General features: G+C 42.3%; 1 protein-coding gene across 3 annotated transcripts in view; it reads left to right on the forward strand.

The window, feature by feature from the left end:
* The window catches only part of LOC118368604 (collagen alpha-1(XXV) chain), a 135,087-nt gene that overhangs the window by 59,411 nt on the left and 52,681 nt on the right, over positions 1-22,995 (forward strand). For all 3 annotated transcript variants that reach the window (XM_052495763.1, XM_052495766.1, XM_052495764.1), the window contains exons 9-10: positions 10,199-10,225; positions 16,905-16,949. In XM_052495763.1, coding sequence (XP_052351723.1) covers positions 10,199-10,225; positions 16,905-16,949 — 72 coding nt within the window. The remainder of the gene's footprint in view (positions 1-10,198; positions 10,226-16,904; positions 16,950-22,995) is intronic.

Consider the following 22,995-nt stretch of genomic DNA (forward strand, 5'->3'; position numbering starts at 1 on the left):
CGTACTGCTCTGTTCTGGGCCAGCTGCAGCTTTCCTAGGTCGTTTTTTTCAGCACCTGACCGTATAACCGGGCAAGATGTGACAAAACCAGAGCCTGCAGGACTTGCTTGGTAGAATGTGGTGTTAAAAATGCAGAGCCCCTCTTTCTTGCAGACAGACTTCTACCCATCTTTACAACAATAGAGTCAATATGCCTTCACAATGACAGTTTATGGTAACACAAAGAAGTTTAGTTGCCTCTACTTTCATAACAGCCACATCATTCATTACCAGATTCAGCTAACGTCTAGTACTCATGGAATGATTTGTACAATATTATAGCGGACAATATTGCCACTCCTATTTGCCATATCTTCAATTTAAGCCTACTAGAAAGTGTGTGCCCTCAGTGCTGGAGGGAAGCAAAAGTAATTCCGCTACCCAAGAATGGTAAAGCCCCCTTTACTGGTTCAAATAGCCAACAAATCAGCCTGTTACCAACCCTGAGTAAACTTTTGAAAAAATTGTGTTTGACCAGTTCCAGTATTATTTTACAGTAAACAAATTGACAACAGACTTTCAGAACTCTTTGAGTTAGGCCAGTGTGTCTATGTATGTGGACGTCTCAACGCTATACAGGTCAGCTACTACAGCGACTGAAATGATTGCAACACTTAACAAAAAGTTGCAGTTCGTTTCAAAATGGGTGGCAAGAAATAAGTTATTCCTAAATATTTCAAAAACTAAAAGCATTGTATTTGGGACAAATCATTCACTAAACCCTAAACCTCAACTAGATCTTGTAATGGATAATGTGGAAATTGAGCAAGTTGAGGTGATTAAACTGCTTGGTAGCTAAGATGGGGAGAAGTCTTTCCATAATAAAGCGGTGCTCTGCCTTAACAACACGATCAACAAGGCAGGTCCTACAGGTCCTAGTTTTGTCACACCTGGACTACTCTTCAGTAGTGTGGTCAGGTGCCACAAAGAGGGACTTAGGAAAATTACAGTTGGCTCAGAACAGGGCAGCACAGCTGGCCCTTAAAAATACACGGGGAGCTAACATTAATGATATTCATGTCAATCTCTCATGGCTCAAAGTGGAAGATAGATTGAATTCATCACTACTTGTGTTGACAAGCTGAATGACAAGCTGAATGTACGAGCTTTAAACTACTAGCACACAGCTTGGACACCCATGCATACATCATAGACATGTCACCAGAGGTCTCGTCACAATCCCCAAGTCCAGAAGAGACTACATAGTACTACATAGAGCCATGACTACATGGAACTCTACTCCACATCAGGTAACTGATGCAAGCAGTAGAATCACATTTAAAAAGCAGGTAGATATACACCTTATGGAACAACGGGAACTGTGAAGACACACACTAGGTCAACACACGCATATGAACACAAGTGTTAGCACACGCAATCTACACACATGTACATTGAAATATTGTATAATACCACCATATAACATTTTGTATTTTAGATATGTAGTGGTGTAATAATGTTATATGATGTAATGTTTTATCTTATGTTTGATATGTAATGTAAGTGCCTTAATGTGTTTGGACCCGAGGCAGAAGCAGCAGCTAACGGTGATCCCTAAAAATAAACTCAGCAAAAAAAGAAACGTCCCCTTTTCAGGACCCTGTCTTTCAAAGATAAATTGTAAAAATCCAAATAACTTCACAGATCTTCATTGTAAAGGGTTTAAACACTTTCACATGCTTGTTCAACCAAAAACTATTAATGAACATGCACCTGTGGAATGGTCGTTAAGACACTAGCAGCTTACAGACGGTAGGCAATTAAGGTCACAGTTATGAAAACTTAGGACACTAAAAGAGACCTTTCTACTGACTATGAAAAACACCAAAAGAACGATGGCTAGGGTCCCTGCTCATCTGTGTGAACGTGCCTTAAGCATGCTGTAAGGAGGCATGAGGGCTGCTGATGTGGCCAAGGCAAAATATTGCAATATCCGTACCTTGAAACGCCTAAGACAGCGCTACAGTTAGTGCTACAGCTAGTTATTTCACTAGCTGTCGATGCTGACATATCATCTGTATACTTTGTTTTTCTGGCTTGTGGTAGATCATTAGAAAAATTGAAAGAGTCCAAGACAGCTCTCTTGGAGAATACCACACTTTACATGTTTTACGTTAAAGAAAGCCCTTCAAGTTCTATTCGATAAATCATTAAAAAAAAAAAATGATGGTCAATAATATCAAAGGCTGCACTAAAATCTAACAATACAGCTCCCACAATCTTCTTATTATACATGTCTTTCAGCCAAACATTAGACATTTGCATCAGTGCAGTACATGTCAAGTACAATGTTTTTAACATGTTGCTAAGAACTAGAAGCTGATTGATTGGCTGTTAGAGCCAGTAAAGGAAGCGTTACCTTTCTTGGGTACCGGAATCACAAGTGATTGTCCAGGCTCAGATTGAAGATGTGGCAAATAGGAGTGGTGATGTAGTCTGCTACCATCCTCAGTAATTTCCCATCTAGGTTGTCAATACCAGGTGGTTTCTCGTTATTGATTTCTCTTTTTCGACCTCTCCCATATGAACTTTACCCAATTCTAAATTACAATGCCTTTTTATCAGTATTAGGTTTTTTATGCATGAATGGCTCACAGTTTGTTGTTGGCACATCATGCCAAAGTTTGCCCATGTTGCCAATGTTGTTGTTGTTTAAATCATTGGCATTGGCAAAAGGTTTTATGATAAATGAGCCATCTGGTTCTATGAAAGAAAATCAGTTTAATTGGTCTTTCTACCCATAATGTCATTTAAAGTACTTCAAAGCTTTTTTCCATCATACTTGATTTCAGCTATCTTAGTTTCACAACACAATTAATTATTCTATTTTGTTCAATTTCGTCACACAATTTCTCAATTTACAATATGTCTACCAATCACGAGCAGCCAGACTTATTTGCAACTCCCTTTTCCTCATTTCTCTCCAATGGTTGTGGACACTGCTTTATAAGTCCTACACCAGGTGTAAAAAAAAATAATGCACCTGGATGATTTTGTTCCTGTACTATTTGTAAACAATCTGGTAGGTTGATTGATAACCTGAACCATATTACAGACACTGGTTACAGTGAGAAGCTTCCTCTTCAGTGGCCAGCTTGATGAAAACTGTTTGCGATAGGGGGCAGCATTTTCTCTTTTGGATGAATAGCATGCCCAGAGTGAATTGTCTCCTACTCAGTCCCAGATGCTAATATATGCATATATATTATTATTAGTATTGGATAGAAAACACTCTGAAGTTTCTAAAACGGTTTGAATGATGTCTGTGAGTATAGCAAAAACCTGAGAAAAAATCCAAACAGGAAGTGGGAAATCTGTGGTTTGTAGTTTTTGAACTCACCCCTATCAAATACACAGTGGGATATGGGTTATTTTGCACTTCCTACGGCTTCCACTAGATGTCAACCGTCTTTAAAACGTTGTTTCAGGCTGCTCATGTAAATGGGTGCTGTTTGACTAAGGGGTCTGCCTAAAGCCTCGTTCTCAGTCACGCGCTTTCACTTGAGAGGTAGCTCTCGTTCCATTGCTTTTCTACAGACAATGGAATTCTCCGGTTGGAACATATTGAACTTTTGTGATAAAAACATCCTAAAGATTGATTCTATACTTAGTTTGACAAGTTTCTTCGACCTGTAATATAACTTTTTGAACGTTTCGTCCGAATAGACCATATCTCGCTTTTGGATTTGTTTACCAAACGCCCTAACAAAAGAAGCTATTGGACATAAATTATGGACATTATCGAGAAAAAAAACAAGCATTTATTGTGGAACTGCGATTCCTGGGAGTGAAGTAAGTGAGTGAATATGGTAAGTGAATATTTATAATGCTATGTATGAATAATATTGACTACCCAACATGGAGGATATTTCTCCGGCTGGTTTGGTCTCTGAGCGCCGTTCTCAGATAATGCTTTTTCCGTATTTTTTTTTTTTTTTAATCTGACACAGCGGTTGCATTAAGGAGAAGTGCATCTAAAGTTCCATGTATAATAGTTGTATTTTCATCAACATTTATTATGAGTATTTCTGTGAATTCATGTGGCTCTCTGCAATATCACTGCATGTTTTGGAACTACTGAACGTAACACGCCAATGTAAAATAAGATTTTTGGATATAAATATGAACTTTACCGAACAAAACATACATGTATTGTGTAACATGAAGTCCTATAAGTGTCATCTGATGAAGATCATCAAAGGTTACTGATTCATTTTATCTCTATTTGTGCTTTTTATGACTCCTCTCTTTGGCTGGAAAAATGGCTGGGTTTTTCTGTGACTTGGTGGTGACCTAACATAATCGTTTGTGGAGCTTTCGCTGTAAAGCATTTTTCAAAATCAGACACTGTCGCTGGATTAATTAGAATTTTATCTTTAAAATGGTGCCTAATACTTGTATGTTTGAGGAATTAGATTTATGAGATTTCTGTTGATTTGTATTTGGCGCCCTGCAATTTCACTGGCTGTTGGCGAGGGGTTCCGCTAGCGGAACGGAACCCCAGTCCTAGACAGGTTAATTTATGAAAACTAGTCTATATTCAGGTCAGCCAGAAAATATACCTATCTCTTAACATCACACACATTATCAAGCATTGCACACATATTATCCAGATACTGACTGTTAGCACTTGGCCTATAGCACCACCCCAAAATAAGAGGCTTTAGATGAGGTAGGTGAACTTGCAACCGCAACACTTCGACAGTATTAGACACAAAAATCCTTTACACGAATATGGCTCTTAGCATTGTGATATCCTGGGAGTTCTACCCGGGGGTGTTGGTGATAGAGTGGAGGTACGTGCCGTGACGTTGACTCCCTCTGCTGGGAGTACCCGGGCTGGGCATGCCGACGCTGATCGCACCAATTCGGGGCCAACCAGCTGTGCAGGCCACAGATGGAGGACTGTGGCACACAGCAGGAGGAAAAAGGAGAGGCAGGGAGTGAGCCTACAGATGGGAACAAAGCTCCAGATGCGAAAATAAATCAAACAAAATGTTATGTTTATTTTTATATTGCCCAGTAAAGGTGAATTTTCTGACTAGAACCTCCTTGTCTTTGTGTCCTGTATTGCTACTGCTGTATCAAAGGAACTATGCAAGTGAGTCTCAGTGATGGCCGAATGTCTGATGTTAGCACGTTATTGAACAATGTTCTTTTCATGCTTTGTTTTTTTCTCTCCATAATATGTCTCTCCGATAAGCTACCCAGGAAAGGGCTAAAAATAGCCCATACTAATGCCCTTTCCTGGGTAGGTTATCAGGGATAACAACGGAAGAAAATAACATTGACTGACTCTATTAGTCAGATAATCAGGCACTTGTGAGTGTCAGTTAGTGAGTGTGTGTTAAGAGATCTGGGGCTGAAGCTATTGACCCGGAAACTAGGCTTAATCATTCCTCGCAGGCTTTTGGGAGGGAGGATGGACAATTAGTGGATGTAAGCAATGTCCCCACTCTCTCTGGTAGTTTTCATGGCTGGGATAAGTTATTTTCGCCTCTGGTGCCCAGCTTCCGAATAGACCTCATTGAAGAAGATGTTGGTTCCTCTAAAGTTCCTGGCTCTCTCCAGAGCAGCCATCTTGTCCTTGAACCTTAGGAACTTGCCCACTATTGGCCTTGGTCTGTCACCTGAGCTGGTTACAGGTTATCCAGTCCTGTGGTAGCCTCCAATTCAATCTTCCTATGATCCATCTGCAGCTTTTCTGTGATAGTTTTTCTCACTTTCTCCTCAGACTCAGTACAGTTCTCATGTGGAGACTCGGGTACGACATCCACAACAATGTTATTACATCTGGATTGTCCCTCAAGAAAATCTGTTTTCCCAGTTAATGATGATTCAGACAGTGCTCCTGTCATCTCTTGTTTGTTGTCATCCTGCTGCAAGTCCCTTTCAGGACATCCCAAGGAGAACTGCAAGCTTTCTTAAGGTCATGGACCTCTCTGGTCAGATCATCCATTATTTTGTTTGTTAAATACACCATTATTTGGACAAATCTCTTGAAACTATTTTCCTGTAACAACTTCTTGTAGACATGTTTTTGTTGATTTAAAAGATCATGCCCAGTGTTGGAGAAACAGTACCCTCTCCATTAGCTTTGGTAGCAGCATAGGCTAACACTGGTACTCCATACAGTTCCAGCCGGGACAGGTCGCAGGGTATATGGAAAACAGCAACAAACAGAAGAGATTTACACAGCCACAAGCCCGAGACAAGCCCGCGGTCCCAGTCTCAAAGGTTACAGAGTTGCAGACTGTGTTCAAGCTGTCAAGAAAGCTATGCGAGCAGACCAAGCAGCTTCAGACTTGTTGTCAGATAGTAGAGGTCCCAGCAACTGAGGCCAACCACGTTGCGGTGATCTTGGATGCTCCAAACAATTTAATGGAGCTCTACATTTTGGTCAATAGGTCTTCATCTGGGTTCTCTTTCATGGAGAAACCTACAGGTGATGAAGTTTTCCTTTTTTATGAATCCTGTTTGGAACCATGAGTGCATATACCTATAGTAAATAATTAAATAAGAGCTAAAAATGGTCATAACAATCAACAATGTCACCAGGGTTTGGCCGACTGGCGGCTCTGGCGGATCCTGGCCGACTGGCGGCTCTGGCGGATCCTGGCCTACTGGCGGCTCTGGCGGATCCTGGCCGACTGGCGGCACTGGCGCCTCTGGACAGGCGGGAGACTCTAGCGCCTCTGGACAGGCGGGAGACTCTAGCGCCTCTGGACAGGCGGGAGACTCTAGCGCCTCTGGACAGGCGGGAGACTCTAGCGCCTCTGGACAGGCGGGAGACTCTAGCGCCTCTGGACAGGCGGGAGACTCTAGCGCCTCTGGACAGGCGGGAGACTCTAGCGCCTCTGGACAGGCGGGAGACTCTAGCGCCTCTGGACAGGCGGGAGACTCTAGCGCCTCTGGACAGGCGGGAGACTCTAGCGCCTCTGGACAGGCGGGAGACTCTAGCGCCTCTGGACAGGCGGGAGACTCTAGCGCCTCTGGACAGGCAAGGTGCACTGTAGGCCTGGTACGTGGTGCCGGCACTGGTGGTACTGGGCTAAGGACACGCACCTCAGGGCGAGTGTGGGGAGGAGAAACTCCTTGCAGACTGGCGGCTCTGCCGGCTCCTTGCAGATTGGCGGCTCTGGCGGCTCATGACAGACGGGAGACTCTAGCGGCTCTGGACAGGCGGGAGACTGTCTAGCTCTTCCCAAGTTGTATAGTCCAGATTCTGCTCCCATGTCCGGAAATCCTGACATCGCTGCCTCTCCTGCTCCTGCCCATTACCACGCTGATTGGTCCTGTTGTGGTGGGTGGTTCTGTAACGGATTTCTTCCATCGAAGGAGAGGGGACCAAAATGCATCATGGTTAGAGTTCATGGTTTTAAACAAGCGAAACTAAACATGAACACAATTACAAAACAACAAACGTGGCAAAACCCGAAACAGTCCTATCTGGTGCAGAGAACACAAAGACAGGAAACAACCACCCACAAACCCCAACACAAAACAAGCTACCTAAATATGGTTCCCAATCAGAGACAATGACTAACACCTGCCTCTGATTGAGAACTGTTTGGAACCATGAGTGCATATACCTATAGTAAATAATTAAATAAGAGCTAAAAATGGTCATAACAATCAACAATGTCACCAGGGTTTGGCCGACTGGCGGCTCTGGCGGATCCTGGCCGACTGGCGGCTCTGGCGCATCCTGGCCGACTGGCGGCTCTGGCGGATCCTGGCCGACTGGCGGCTCTGGCGGATCCTGGCCGACTGGCGGCTCCTTGCAGACTGGCGGCACTGGCGCCTCTGGACAGGCGGGAGACTCTAGCGCCTCTGGACAGGCGGGAGACTCTAGCGCCTCTGGACAGGCGGGAGACTCTAGCGCCTCTGGACAGGCGGGAGACTCTAGCGCCTCTGGACAGGCGGGAGACTCTAGCGTCTCTGGACAGGCGGGAGACTCTAGCGCCTCTGGACAGGCGGGAGACTCTAGCGCCTCTGGACAGGCGGGAGACTCTAGCGCCTCTGGACAGGCAAGGTGCACTGTAGGCCTGGTATGTGGTGCCGGCACTGGTGGTACTGGGCCAAGGACACGCACCTCAGGGCGAGTGTGGGGAGGAGAAACTCCTTGCAGACTGGCGGCTCTGCCGGCTCCTTGCAGATTGGCGGCTCTGGCGGCTCATGACAGACGGGAGACTGTCTAGCTCTTCCCAAGTTGTATAGTCCAGATTCTGCTCCCATGTCCGGAAATCCTGACATCGCTGCCTCTCCTGCTCCTGCCCATTACCACGCTGATTGGTCCTGTTGTGGTGGGTGGTTCTGTAACGGATTTCTTCCATCGAAGGAGAGGGGACCAAAATGCATCATGGTTAGAGTTCATGGTTTTAAACAAGCGAAACTAAACATGAACACAATTACAAAACAACAAACGTGGCAAAACCCGAAACAGTCCTATCTGGTGCAGAGAACACAAAGACAGGAAACAACCACCCACAAACCCCAACACAAAACAAGCTACCTAAATATGGTTCCCAATCAGAGACAATGATTAACACCTGCCTCTGATTGAGAACCATATCGGGCCATACATAGAAACGGACAAACTAGACACACAACATAGAATGCCCACCCAGCTCACGTCCTGACCAACACTAAAACAAGGAAAACATAAAAGAACTATGGTCAGAATGTGACATCTTGTAAAGATGATAAATCAAATGTATTTATATAGCCCTTCTTATATCATCTGATATCTCAAAGTGCTGTACAGAAACCCAGCCTAAAACCCCAAACAGCAAGCAATGCAGGTGTAGAAGCACAGTGGCTAGGAAAAACTCCCTATTAATGCCAAAACCTAGGAAGAAACCTAGAGAGGTACCAGGCTATGAGGGGTGGCCAGTCCTCTTCTGGCTGTGCTGGGTGGAGATTATAACAGAACATGGCCTAGATGTTCAAATGTTCATAAATGACCAACATGGTCAAATAATAATAATCACAGGTCAGCACCTCAGGAGTAAATGTCAATTGGCTTTTCATAGTCGATCATTGAGAGTATCTCTACCGCTCCTGCTGTCTCTAGAGAGTTGAAAACACCAGGTCTGGGACAGATAGCACGTCCGGTGAACAGGTCAGGGTTCCATAACCGCAGGCAGAACAGTTGAAACTGGAGCAGCAGCATGGCCAGGTGGACTGGGGACAGCAAGGAGTCATCATGCCAGGTAGTCCTGAGGCATGGTCCTAGGCTCAGGTCCTCCGAGAGAGAGAGAAAGAAAAAGAGAATGAGAGAGAGCATACTTAAATTCACACAGGACATCGGATAAGACAAGAGAAATACTCCAGATATAACAGACTGACCCTAGCCCCCCGACACAAACTACAGCAGCATAAATACTGGAGACTGAGACAGCAGGAGTCAGGAGACACTGTGGCCCCATTCGATGATACCCCAGGACAGGGCCAAACAGGCAGGATACAACCCCACCCACTTTGCCAAAGCACAGGCCCCACACCACTAGAGGGTTATCTTCAAACACCAACTTACAAGCATATTGCCTGCCTTGTGAGTGGGAGGAGACTGGGAAAGGTCAAACGAGGCAAGAAGGGAAAAGAAAGTGTTGGAAATAAATTAATCGAAGGCAAGATGTCGGGAGGTTGAAGTCGCCAAGTATGAAGAGTCATCGTCAGGAAATTAGTTTATCAAGGTTAAGCTCATTGAGGAACTCTAAGGGGACCTTTTGGGTGATAGATGACAACATTCTTAAACTTGAGTGACATGAAATTCAAATGAGGAGATGGACAGGTGAGTGAGGGAGAAAAGAGAAAATGTCCACTTAAGAGAAATTAGTACCCCTGTGCCAGCACCTCAAGAGGGTATCTAAGGCAGAGGAGGCTGGTGGGAGGAGCTATATGAGGACAGGCTCATAGCAATGGCTGGAATGGAATTAATGGGATGGAGTCAAACATGTGGTTTGCATGTTTGTGTTTGATACAATTCCATTCCAGCCATTACAACGAGCCCGTCCTCCCACCAGCCTACTCTGATCTAAAGAGGGACCAGAATTTAACCCCAGATACGATCTGGGACTGCCTGCCATAATTTTCCTTAACTCAACATTCCCACAGCCTTTGTGTGTTTAACACCAGCTGCATTCTTTTCCAATAGGGTGAAATGGGAGAGCGAGGTGAAAAGGTAAAGACTTGATTTTAATTGTCAAACTTCATGTTCAACCCACCCCTCTATGCAAAATTATATTTAGTTTCTTGGGGATATAAAATATATTATGTAATAATGTTATATGATCTTGTGTCAACAGTTTTGTTAGATTGTTCTCAAGGGTTTTTAATCGTGCATGGATGTCAATTGGAGATCTGCACCGGCCAAAACTCTTCCGTTTGTCATTCTACCTGGTAGTTAATTGCACTTCCTGGTGTCCCAGGTCTGAATTAGTCCCTGATTAGAAGGAGAGAATGAAAACCAGAAGTGAACACCTAGGATGGAAACCTGGAACCAGGATTGGCCAGCCCTGGTTTAGAGTAACAGTTAACTTAGTTTAGGGTAACAGTGAACTAAACCATCCTTTGTAGTTTAGCGTAACAGTTACCTTGATTTTCCTACTTTACACTGTAGCATTATATAAGTCATGAACAGGCGTAATAACTTGACATGGTCATGACTGCCATTAAACTTACCTAAAGTAATTGACTCAAAGTCAAGATAATCAGGATTAGTTTTAAACTGCTCCATTCAATTGGAAGGCAGGTAGCCTAGTAGACAAAAGGTTGTTGGTTTGAATAGCAGAGCAGATTAGGTTAAGAATCTGGCGTTGTACCCTTGAACAAGGCACCTAACCCTAATTGCTCTTGTAAGTCACTCTGGATAAGAATGTCTACTAAATGACTAAAACATGTTTTAAAATTTGCAGTGTTGTCATTTGTAATTGACTGCCCCGATTCAGTCTATACATGTATATATATATATATATATATATATATGAAATTGTGTTTTTTACATTGGTTAAAAGTAGAGACAAGAGCTAGAAAATTGTGTATCATGCACTACAGTTGAGGAACAATGGGAAAGTCATTCTGCTTTGAAAGTTGATAAACACTTTTGAGAAAATGGCCATTGAATGTTTTGGTTCACCTACTGGAGAGCTCTTCTTTGTCTACACCCATTCATCATAATTTAGCCTTAGCCCCACCCATCTCTTTTAGGATTCACATGTGAGGCCATGTGCTAAACAGAGTGAGTAGCTAAGCAAAGATTTCAAGACTAAAAGTGGTAAAGGTAATAGACTACAATAAGGAAAAAAATGTATCTAGTCCTTGGCCTACATCATAATCTGACTTTGGTGTAGGTTGTTATTCTTCAAATTTTTTGTCTCTGGTAAACACACACTATTTCAAATTAAAATCTACATTTATTTGTCACATGCACAGGATACAGGATACAGACGATGTAAACGGTACGGTGAAATGCTTACTTGCATAGTAGCAATATCAAAAACAGAAAGTGTTCACATTTCTTTAAGTACAATTTTACAATTATTAGATGATTCTTACCTGACACACTTGTCTAAATTGATGGATCATGTGAAGGAAATGCTATAACCACCCCAGCCACGTCTAGATAAGTGGATTGGTCACTGTTGTCTAGACATGTACACATGTTCATGAAATACAGGAGAGGGCCGTAATCACCACCAGACACACCTAACTTGATGGGTCATGTAATCATCTGGCTAAGTGGCGTCTTGTTTAAAACAAAAGCTAGCTAAACAATGTACCGGGCATAATCCCAATTTATACTACTACCAATACAAACATTGTCATAGCTGTATTATTAATCTGCAGGTAGCTAAATAGCTAACCAACTAGGTTCAATGTTAGCAAGCTAACATTAGGCTGTAACTATTAAGGAAAATTGATTTTTGATTGAAATAATATTACTACACAGATTATACATGCGATGTTAGCCAGCAAGCTAATGTTTGTTAGCTAGCTATAACAGTACATTTTAATTTGCACTTTCTGACACAATAAAAAATGTATAATATCTGAAAATGTAAATAGACTTTTATCCATATATATGGATGAATGGCAGACTGGAACCATTTAACTCCATTTTGTTTGTAGCTACATCTTGTTTGCTAGTGTTGTGTCTAGTCACTCCGGTTCACACTGACCGCTGCTTGTGCAGAAGGTAGCCCATCACTTTTTCCAACTGATCTGTTGATAGCGCCTGCTAAATTCAGGGCATCAATAATGTTGAGAAAAGTTACAAAACTTTTGTAGTTCGACGGCTAACGTTATATCTTTCAAAAACAGCACATACTGAGAGCTCACGTTATAGACAGAAGCATGCTACATGGCAGACCATTCCAAACTCATCTCCTGGCATGTCCAGCCCATCCATTATCTCAGCCAATCATGGCTAGTGGGAAGGTTCCTGACTTTTTCTGTGACTAGACTCGTAATTGTATTTGTAGTTACAGATGGAATACAAGTTCTCATTAAATCACATGCAATTTCACAAAAAGCCAAAAGCCATTTCTGCCCCCCAAAAAAACAAAATAATTATGTTAACATTCAAATGGTTCTCCTGACGTGCAACATATGTCTAGTTTCCTGAAACAAGACACATTTTATAGAAAGGTACCATTGAATCACTTTATATCTAAACTCAAGACAAAATTGTGATGTTAGAACCAAACCGTTTTCAGACGGCATGTCACAAATCCCTCGAAGTTTCCAAACATCAGCAGAGTCAATTATGTTGAGTCATCGGACCAAGCTTGTTGCAAGGTCTTGGTGGAACCTAATCAGCCAAGATTTGGAGGCTATGCAGTGGTGATGCTGGGCAAACAAAAGTCCCAGCTCCCTCCCAGTCTAATGATTTGATTTGCTATCATTGGCTGGGTGCGAGAAGGAGGTGAAATCTCTCAACCCGTCCCCTGGGCCAGGGTGGTAGGTGGGGACCCACTTATTACTTCCGGCGCCGACTGAGATGGCCGCCTCGCTTCGCGTTCCTAGGAAACTATGCAGTTTTTTGTTTTTTTACGTGTTATTTCTTACATTAGTACCCCAGGTCATCTTAGGTTTCATTACATACAGTCGAGAAGAACTACTGAATATAAGATCAGCATCAACTCACCATCAGTACGACCAAGAATATGTTTTCCGCGACGCGGATCCTGTGTTCTGCCTTACAAACAGGACAACGGAATGGATCGCATGCAGCGACCCAAGGAAACGACTCCGAAAAAGAGGGAAACGCGGCGGTGTTCTGGTCAGACTCCGAAAAAGGGCACATCGCGCACCACTTCCCAGCATTCTTCTTGCCAATGTCCAGTCTCTCGACAACAAGGTTGACGAAATCCGAGCAAGGGTGGCATTCCAGAGGGACACCAGAGACTGCAACGTTCTCTGCTTCACGGAAACATGGCTTACTGGGAAGACGCTATCCAGGGCGGTGCAGCCAACGGGTTTCTCCACGCATCGCGCCGACAGAAACATACATCTCTCTGGTAAGAAGATGCCTCATGACTAACGGGACATGGTGTGATGAAGGAAACATACAGGAACTCAAATCCTTCTGTTCACCTGATTTAGAATTCCTCACAATCAAATGTAGACCGCATTATCTTCCAAGAGAATTCTCTTCGATTATAATCACAGCCGTATATATCCCCCCTCAAGCAGACACATCGATGGCTCTGAACGAACTTTATTTAACTCTTTGCAAACTGGAAACCATTTATCCGGAGGCTGCATTCATTGTAGCTGGGGATTTTAACAAAGCTAATCTGAAAACAAGACTCCCTAAATTTTATCAGCATATCGATTGCGCAACCAGGGGTGGTAAAACCTTGGATCATTGTTACTCTAACTTCCGCGACGCATGCCCCGCCCCCCTTTCGGGAAAGCTGACCACGACTCCATTTTGCTGATCCCTGCCTACAGGCAGAAATTAAAACAAGAGGCTCCCACGCTGAGGTCTGTCCAACGCTGGTCAGACCAAGCTGACTCTACACTCCAAGACTGCTTCCATCACGTGGACTGGGACATGTTTCGTATTTGCGTCAGATGGAAATATTGACGAATACGCTGATTCGGTGTGCGAGTTCATTAGAACGTGCGTCGAAGATGTCGTTCCCATAGCAACGATAAAAACATTCCCAAACCAGAAACCGTGGATTGATGGCAGCATTCGCGTGAAACTGAAAGCGCGAACCACTGCTTTTAATCAGGGCAAGGTGTCTGGTAACATGTCCGAATATAAACAATGCAGCTATTCCCTCCGCAAGGCTATTAAACAAGCTAAGCGTCAGTACAGAGACAAAGTGGAATCTCAATTCAATGGCTCAGACACAAGAGGCATGTGGCAGGGTCTACAGTCAATCACGGACTACAAGAAGAAACCCAGCCCAGTCACGGACCAGGATGTCTTGCTCCCAGGCAGACTAAATAACTTTTTTGCCAGCTTTGAGGACAATACAGTGCCACTGACACGGCCTGCAACGAAAACATGCGGTCTCTCCTTCACTGCAGCCGAGGTGAGTAAGACATTTAAACGTGTTAACCCTCGCAAGGCTGCAGGCCCAGACGGCATCCCCAGCCACGCCCTCAGAGCATGCGCAGACCAGCTGGCCGGTGTGTTTACGGACATATTCAATCAATCCCTATACCAGTCTGCTGTTCCCACATGCTTCAAGAGGGCCACCATTGTTCCTGTTCCCAAGAAAGCTAAGGTAACTGAGCTAAACGACTACCGCCCCATAGCACTCACTTCCGTCATCATGAAGTGCTTTGAGAGACTAGTCAAGGACCATATCACCTCCACCCTACCTGACACCCTAGACCCACTCCAATTTGCTTACCGCCCAAATAGGTCCACAGACGATGCAATCTCAACCACACTGCACACTGCCCTAACCCACCTGGACAAGAGGAATACCTATGTGAGAATGCTGTTCATCGACTACAGCTCGGCATTCAACACCATAGTACCCTCCAAGCTCGTCATCAAGCTCGAGACCCTGGGTCTCGACCCCGCCCTGTGCAACTGGGTACTGGACTTCCTGACGGGCCGCCCCCAGGTGGTGAGGGTAGGCAACAACATCTCCTCCCCGCTGATCCTCAACACGGGGGCCCCACAAGGGTGCGTTCTGAGCCCTCTCCTGTACTCCCTGTTCACCCACGACTGCGTGGCCACGCACGCTCCAACTCAATCATCAAGTTTGCGGACGACACAACAGTGGTAGGCTTGATTACCAACAACGACAAGACGGCCTACAGGGAGGAGATGAGGGCCCTCGGAGTGTGGTGTCAGGAAAATAACCTCACACTCAACGTCAACAAAACTAAGGAGATGATTGTGGACTTCAGGAAACAGCAGAGGGAACACCCCCTATCCACATCGATGGAACAGTAGTGGAGAGGGTAGCTAGTTTTAAGTTCCTCGGCATACACATCACAGACAAACTGAATTGGTCCACTCACACTGACAGCGTCGTGAAGAAGGCGCAGCAGCGCCTATTCAACCTCAGGAGGCTGAAGAAATTCGGCTTGTCACCAAAAGCACTCACAAACTTCTACAGATGCACAATCGAGAGCATCCTGGCGGGCTGTATCACCGCCTGGTACGGCAACTGCTCCGCCCTCAACCGTAAGGCTCTCCAGAGGGTAGTGAGGACTGCACAACGCATCACCGGGGGCAAACTACCTGCCCTCCAGGACACCTACACCACCAGTTGTTACAGGAAGGCCATAAAGATCATCAAGGACATCAACCACCCGAGCCACTGCCTGTTCACCCCGCTATCATCCAGAAGGCGAGGTCAGTACAGGTGCATCAAAGCTGGGACCGAGAGACTGAAAAACAGCTTCTATCTCAAGGCCATCAGACTGTTAAACAGCCACCACTAACATTGAGTGGCTGCTGCCAACACACTGTCATTGACACTGACCCAACTCCAGCCATTTTAATAATGGGAAATGATGTAAATATATCACTAGCCACTTTAAACAATGCTACCTTATATAATGTTACTTACCCTACATTATTCATCTCATATGCATATGTATATACTGTACTCTACATCATCGACTGCATCCGTATGTAATACATGTTTCACTAGCCACTTTAACTCTGCCACTTTGTTTACTTTGTCTACACACTCATCTCATATGTATATATGTACTGTACTGTATGCTGCTCTGTACCATCACTCATTCACATATCCTTATGTACATATTCCTTATCCCCTTACACTGTGTATAAGACAGTAGTTTTGGAATTGTTAGTTAGATTACTTGTTGGTTATCACTGCATTGTCGGAACTAGAAGCACAAGCATTTCGCTACACTCGCATTAACATCTGCTAACCATGTGTATGTGACAAATACATTTTTATTTGATTTGATTTGATTTGATTTGGATGTGGTTACTCGTCAGCTCATTGGCACCACCACCCCAATCACAGAGAAGGCCTTATTTACAGTAGCATGCCCAAAGGGACGTGGCCCCTTCTCACTACCTCTCAGCGAAGTGGTACCCTTAGGTCAGGGGCAATCTGTTCAATGCTCTTGAATTTGTCAACAGTTCGGATGTTTCTCATGCTAGTCGAAACTATGGATGAGACTGTAAAAACCAAGATGTGAAATCAGCACCAAGGCTCAGTGTGTTACTGAGCCTTGCCTGGTGTCAACTGCCATTTGTTAACAGCTACTATGTAATAGAACATGTGTTCTAGTCTGAATAGCCACAATTATTCTATTTTCAATGTTCTTATCTGTTTGTAAATGATGAATAAGCCATTTCAAGATACTTGGTAAATATAATTGCTTGTCTGCTGTTTTGCACACAGGGTGACATGGGAGAAGATGGGCAAAAAGGTGAAGTCGGGGAGAAGGTATGTAAATTCAACTTCACCTTCCTTCCTTTGTGTTTACTCCGGAAACTTGATAGAGAGAGAGCCTGGCTCTAGAAAGGAGCAACAGCTTAATGTGAGCCATTTGTGAAACAGTGGAAAGGGGCTGAAGTAGCTAGTGAAAGCAGAAGCCAAGAAAATAAGGCAGGCATCGTTAACACTTAACACTCTTTCTGTGTAAGTGGTCCTTATTGTTGCACTTCGGTTATTCTACATTTCCTGGTTGGATGCTTTTTGAGTTAATATGGGACCATTTAACATTAAGACAGCTCATCTAGTTATGCTCCATTCCAACAATAAAGGGGTGGGTCTTTGTAGGACGCTTTGTGTCAAACCAGCCCACTGGTTTTCCCATGCCTTTCAAAAACAAGGCATATTTTTCACTCAAACCGTTCGTTTCACACAGTAATCATGATTTTCCTAATTTTTGTATTTGTCCCAGATTAGTTTACAGGTGAACAATTCTATGGGAAACATGGTAATACTTTAGAATACTGTTCAGTAATAAACCATTGATAAGGCATTTAGAAACATGTTGCTCACTATTTATTAATGTAAGTAAGTTACTTATTCACACATTTTTTAACAACTTGATGAAGGACCTTATAAACCATTTACTAATCATTAGTAAAGTATTGTTGCAGTCTCTAATTTTAGGGATATTTATACTTTAGAAATGTTTTGAGGGACCAGTGTAATTCCAAACGAAAATATAGACATTCCAGCAGTACTTATAGGTCTCAAAATGACCTAGAACATATCAGTGGTTACAAAATGACTACATAATACAGAGGATGTTTAAGGAAATATATAAAAAATGGAAATTCAAAAACAGTCACATTGTAGTATTGTGTGTGGGATGCAGTCACTGCTTACAAAGGTCAGAAAACAAACATCTAAATACATAATTTCGCTGAATTATTCCACTATGTTTAAAGGGTTACTACATTTAAAAGGCCCAGTAAAAGTGCAGCCAAACAAAGCAATGTGAAATTAGGCTGCTGCCAAAGACTTAAAAATTGGAAATATTGAAAGGATATACTGTTTGCGTAACATTTAGACCTGCAAATACCTTGAAATGTCAATCACATGAAGGAATATAAATCCACTTGAGAAAAACTTGCCAGTCCAAACAGTTGTTGTGTGTTAAATCTCCCTATTTTATGATTAGTTTGCATTCGTGAGGTTTGCAGTTCAGCAGATGTTCTTATCTAAAGCAACTTACAGTATTGAGAATAGATATTTTTTTAACTTGTCCTTCTTGGGAATCAAACCCACAACCCTGGCATTGCAAGTGCCATGCTCTACCAACTGAGCCACATGGGATCGTTAGAAAAACATGACATTAGAAAAACATTCGCAATACAACACTTCCTCACATCCTTTTTAGAGTTTTTGTGATTAAAATGTTATATATACAATATTTCCTTAAAGCCTGCCGTCTTAGAACCTAATTTATCATGTGATGTACATAACATAAAGGTACATTTATATAGGCGGTGCTCCACATTAAATGGCACAACTGAGAGGGTGGGCTTGTCTTCTATTTTGTATTTGTTTTTATTATGGATACCCATTAGCTGCTGCCAAGGCAACAGCTACTCTTCCTGGGGTCCAGCAAAATTAAGGCAGTTATACCATTTTTTAAAAATACAATACATTCACAGCAGATTTCACAACACATTAAGAATGTGTGTGTATAGTGTGTATGTAATCGTGTGTTTGTATGCATAAGTTTGTGTTGCTTCACAGTCCCCGCTGTTCCATAAGGTGTATTTTTATCTCTTTTTGAAATCTAATTTTACTGCTTGCATGAGTTACTTGATGTGGAATAGAGTTATATGCCAGTAGTTCAAACAGCTCGGTGCATTCAACATATAAATACCTGGGCTCCCGAGTGGCACAACAGTCTAAGGCACTGTATCTTGGGCTCTATCACAACTGGCCGTGATTGAGAGTCCCATAGGGCTGCGCACAATTGTCCCAGAGCCATCTGGGTTAGGGTTTGGCCAGGGTAGGCCGTCTTTGTAAATAAGAATTTGTTCTTAGCTGGTTTGCCTAGTTAAATGAAGGTTAAATAAGCTAAAATATCAGAAAAAAAAGATCATAAATAGTAAAGGCCAGTATCAACTTCTTTAAAAAAATAAAGGGAATAAATCATCTCAAATGACAGTAGTCAAATGACTTGCGTACAGAAGCAAACACCAACAAGCTTCAAATTTGCATTGAGCATAGGAATTGCACTCTACAAATTAAATATCATCATTATTACTATTATTTTTTATAATAAAGAGATACAAATACATGTGTAAAAGCTTAATTACATGAAGGAAAATCAGTGGGAATATAGCCAGAATTTAAACAAAAGAAAGGAGAATTTAATATATTTTAAATTTAAAAAAAAATTAAAAATACATTGCGATGAAGCCGCCCCCGTGTGTGGATGCTATTTATTAAACATGTTGACATTTCTTACAGTGTCTATTGGGAAATATTCATTTTTTTTGACGATTGGAGAAAGGAAACATGTAGGAAGCCAGTAATGGTGTAATTGTCACGATCTGACCTTTATTCCTTTGTTTTGTCTTTATTTATTATGGTCAGGGTGTGAGTTGGGGTGGGCAGTCTGTTAGTTTTTCTATATTTTCTATTTCTGTGTTTGGCCTGATATGGTTCTCAATCAGAGACTATCGTCTATCGTTGTCCCTGATTGGGAACCATATTTAGGTAGCCTGTTTTCCTTTGTGTTTTGTGGGTGGTTATTTTCAGTCTTTGTGTGTCTGCACCAGGTAGAACTGTTTCGGTTGTCACTTTGTTGTTTTGTATAAGTGTTCAGTTTCTTATTACCTCTTGATGCGACCCATCCCGGATCCGGGATCGTGACTACGGCTCAAGCTCAATACCATAACGCAAAATGCAAAAATATATTCTTAGAAATATTTAACCTCCACACATTAACAAGTCCAATAGCTCAAATGAAAGATAAACACCTTGTTCATCTACCCAGCAAGTCAGATTTCTAAAATGTTTTACGGCGAAAACATAGCACATATTTATATTAGATCACCACCGAAACAAAAGACAAGAGGCAGCCATTTTGTCCCAGAAAATATAAAATGTAAAAGTAGGATTAAAAAATAAATAATTCACTAACCTTTTGAAAATCTTCATCAGATGACAGTAACATGACATGTTACACAGTACATTTATGTTTTTTTCAATAATATGCCATTTATATCCATAAATCTCTGTTTACAATGACGACATTTCAAAAAATGCTACTCAAATGTCCGGAGAAATGATGATAGCTCCGACAGATAACGTCAGATAACAAGCAATAAACATGACTAAATATAAATGTTCTACATATAGTTACAAAGATACACTTCTTCTTAATGCAACCGCTGTATTACATTTCTTTTTAACGTTACAGAATTCGTTCATTGGCTATACAATGAGACGGCGCTCAGATATTAGCAGTATGTCTCCTCTACGTTTGGAGTCCACAGAAACCCAAAATAACCACATAAATATTCCCTTACCTTTGATGTTCTTCGATCAGAAGACGTAGAAGGAGTCATACTTACCCAATACATCGTTTGGTTTCAAGTTGTGTGTCTCTGTATTAGCATATGCTAACAGCTTCAGCTGAAATGCACCCAAAATGACTTCTGGTCCCGCACTCTTGCGCATCAAAACTTCAAAATTACATATTATATGTCGACTAAACTGGTCAAACTATGTGCAGAATCGAGCTTTATGATGTTTTTAACATGTAAAACAATGATCAACGCGAACAGACAAACCGCCTTCAATTGGTTTTTCTTGGAAAAGAAAGTGCCCCAAATCGGCCGCGCGCAATAGAGTGCATGTATTTGAGAGTGACCCGAACATTTTAGCCCGCCAAAAGACTCGCGAGATTCTCACAATGAACGCGCCATTTGAAAGCAGGCATCGCGCTGAACACATACATACTGTTCCCAGATCGGTAGCTGCCTGGGAAGGGTGGGGGCGATGACGTCAAAGTTGACCCAACTTTTCTCTTGACAAGAGAGCGTTTGGGAGAAAGGCTGCCCTGAGAGTTCTGCTTTACATACAGACATAATTTAAACGGTTTTCGAAACTTTAGAGTGTTTTCTATTCAATAATTATTATTACATGCATATATTAGCAATTTTGGGAAAAAATATTTTCAGTTTACTATGGGCACGCACTTCCTCCAAAGGGGGCAGTAATTCAGCCCTAGTCTTAACTGGTTAAAAAGATGAACACTAACCACGCTGCGCTTTGGTCTTCTCCTTCTTCCACCGACGACAACCCTTACAGTAATATACTTGTGGGAACTATTTACAGAAAATATATTCAAAATAATACATATAGGAGCAAATCAGCCTGAATATCAGGACGCACAACTGCAATGCGTTTCGACTAGTAATTCATACTCACATTGCATCTAAAAATGTTCTTTAAAAATTGCAACCCTCTCTCCACACAAAAAGTGTGTTTAGGGCTCCATCTATTTTCATCCCAACTGGGCCTATTGACCCAGCTGTGGATATGTACTACAGACTGGTGCGTAAAGACATATCCAAGCGAGAGGCCTATGTCAGAAATAACTTGACCTGCGCTGAGAAACAAGCCCTTAAATCTCCAGAATTGCACCTCTATAGTAATCCGCTGTTATTGTACAAGACTACACTGTCTATAAAACGGAAAACTCATGAAACTGAATGATCAGATGTTTTTTAAAAGACTCACTACAAACCACACAAAACAGCTTTTGGCTGTAATGAACAGACCGTCACCGAGGGCATGCACAATGGTGATATCACCAAAAGCAAAGACAGATTATTGGTGAGTAAAAACAGCTCCAAAGGGACAAGACAAATCTTCTTTGCCACATCAGACCAGGTTTTGCAGAAGGCATAAACACTTTTCTTTACCACAATTAGACATTAATTCAACTTCTTCGCGCTAATAAAAACAGCTCCACACAACAGGCGACAGCCTGTGAAGAATATTAACGTAGTAATCGTTTATTATTATTATTATTATTACTGCTACTGAGGCTGTAAAACAGCCAAAGCAAGTTGTTCCCTGCAATGCCAGGATTTGTTTGCAACCCATCTGTCAAATCCATCCATTACACACAGGTCTCCATCTCAAGCGCTCCTTCTCGAGGATGCTTTAAAAGAATTTTTTTTTGCTTTGCCTTATCAAGTTAATAGGTTGTTGTCTTCGGTGTATTAAAAATCTGATTGCTTCTTTATGTTTCCCTCTGGCTGGTACTTCAGAATGTCCATGGCCAAGAAGAACGTGTTCAAACATTCATTCGTTGCTTGTGCTGTTGGACTACTAAATAGTATCGGTATATGCACTTATCTATATTACCAGTGCAGTTGGGGCAGCGGTCAAATGTGAGTGAATGCAAAATCAAATTAAATTGCATTAGACACATTTCATAAATAACAGGTCTAGACTCACAGTGAAATGCTTACTTACGGGCCCTTCCCAACAATACAGAGAGAAATAAAATAGAGAAATTGTAGAAAAGTAAAACACGTAATAATAAATACACCAGGAGTCACAATAACTTGGCTATTTACAAGTGATACCATTACCAGGTTGATGTGCAGGAGTACGAGGTAATTGAGGTAGAGATGTACATACAGCGCATTTGGAAAGTATTGAGACCCCTTGACTTTTTCCACAGTTCGTTACAGCCTTATTCTAAAAATGGATTAAATGTGCTTTTACTCATCAATCTACACACAATACCCCACAATGACAAAGTCAAGTTTTTAGAAATGTTTGCAAATTTATTTAAAAATTGTTTTTTAAATATTACATTTACATAAGTAGTCAGACCCTTACTTAACTCAGTACTTTGTTGAAGCATGTCAGCGTGCATGCCTTCGGCCCGCCACAGGAGCCACTTGAGAGCAATGGGACAAGGACATCACGGCCGGACAAACCCTCCACTAACCCGGACAATGCTGGGACAATTGTGTGCCGCTTCATGGGTCTC

This window comes from Oncorhynchus keta, chromosome 35, assembly GCF_023373465.1.
Source record: "Oncorhynchus keta strain PuntledgeMale-10-30-2019 chromosome 35, Oket_V2, whole genome shotgun sequence".
Taxonomy (NCBI): domain Eukaryota; kingdom Metazoa; phylum Chordata; class Actinopteri; order Salmoniformes; family Salmonidae; genus Oncorhynchus; species Oncorhynchus keta.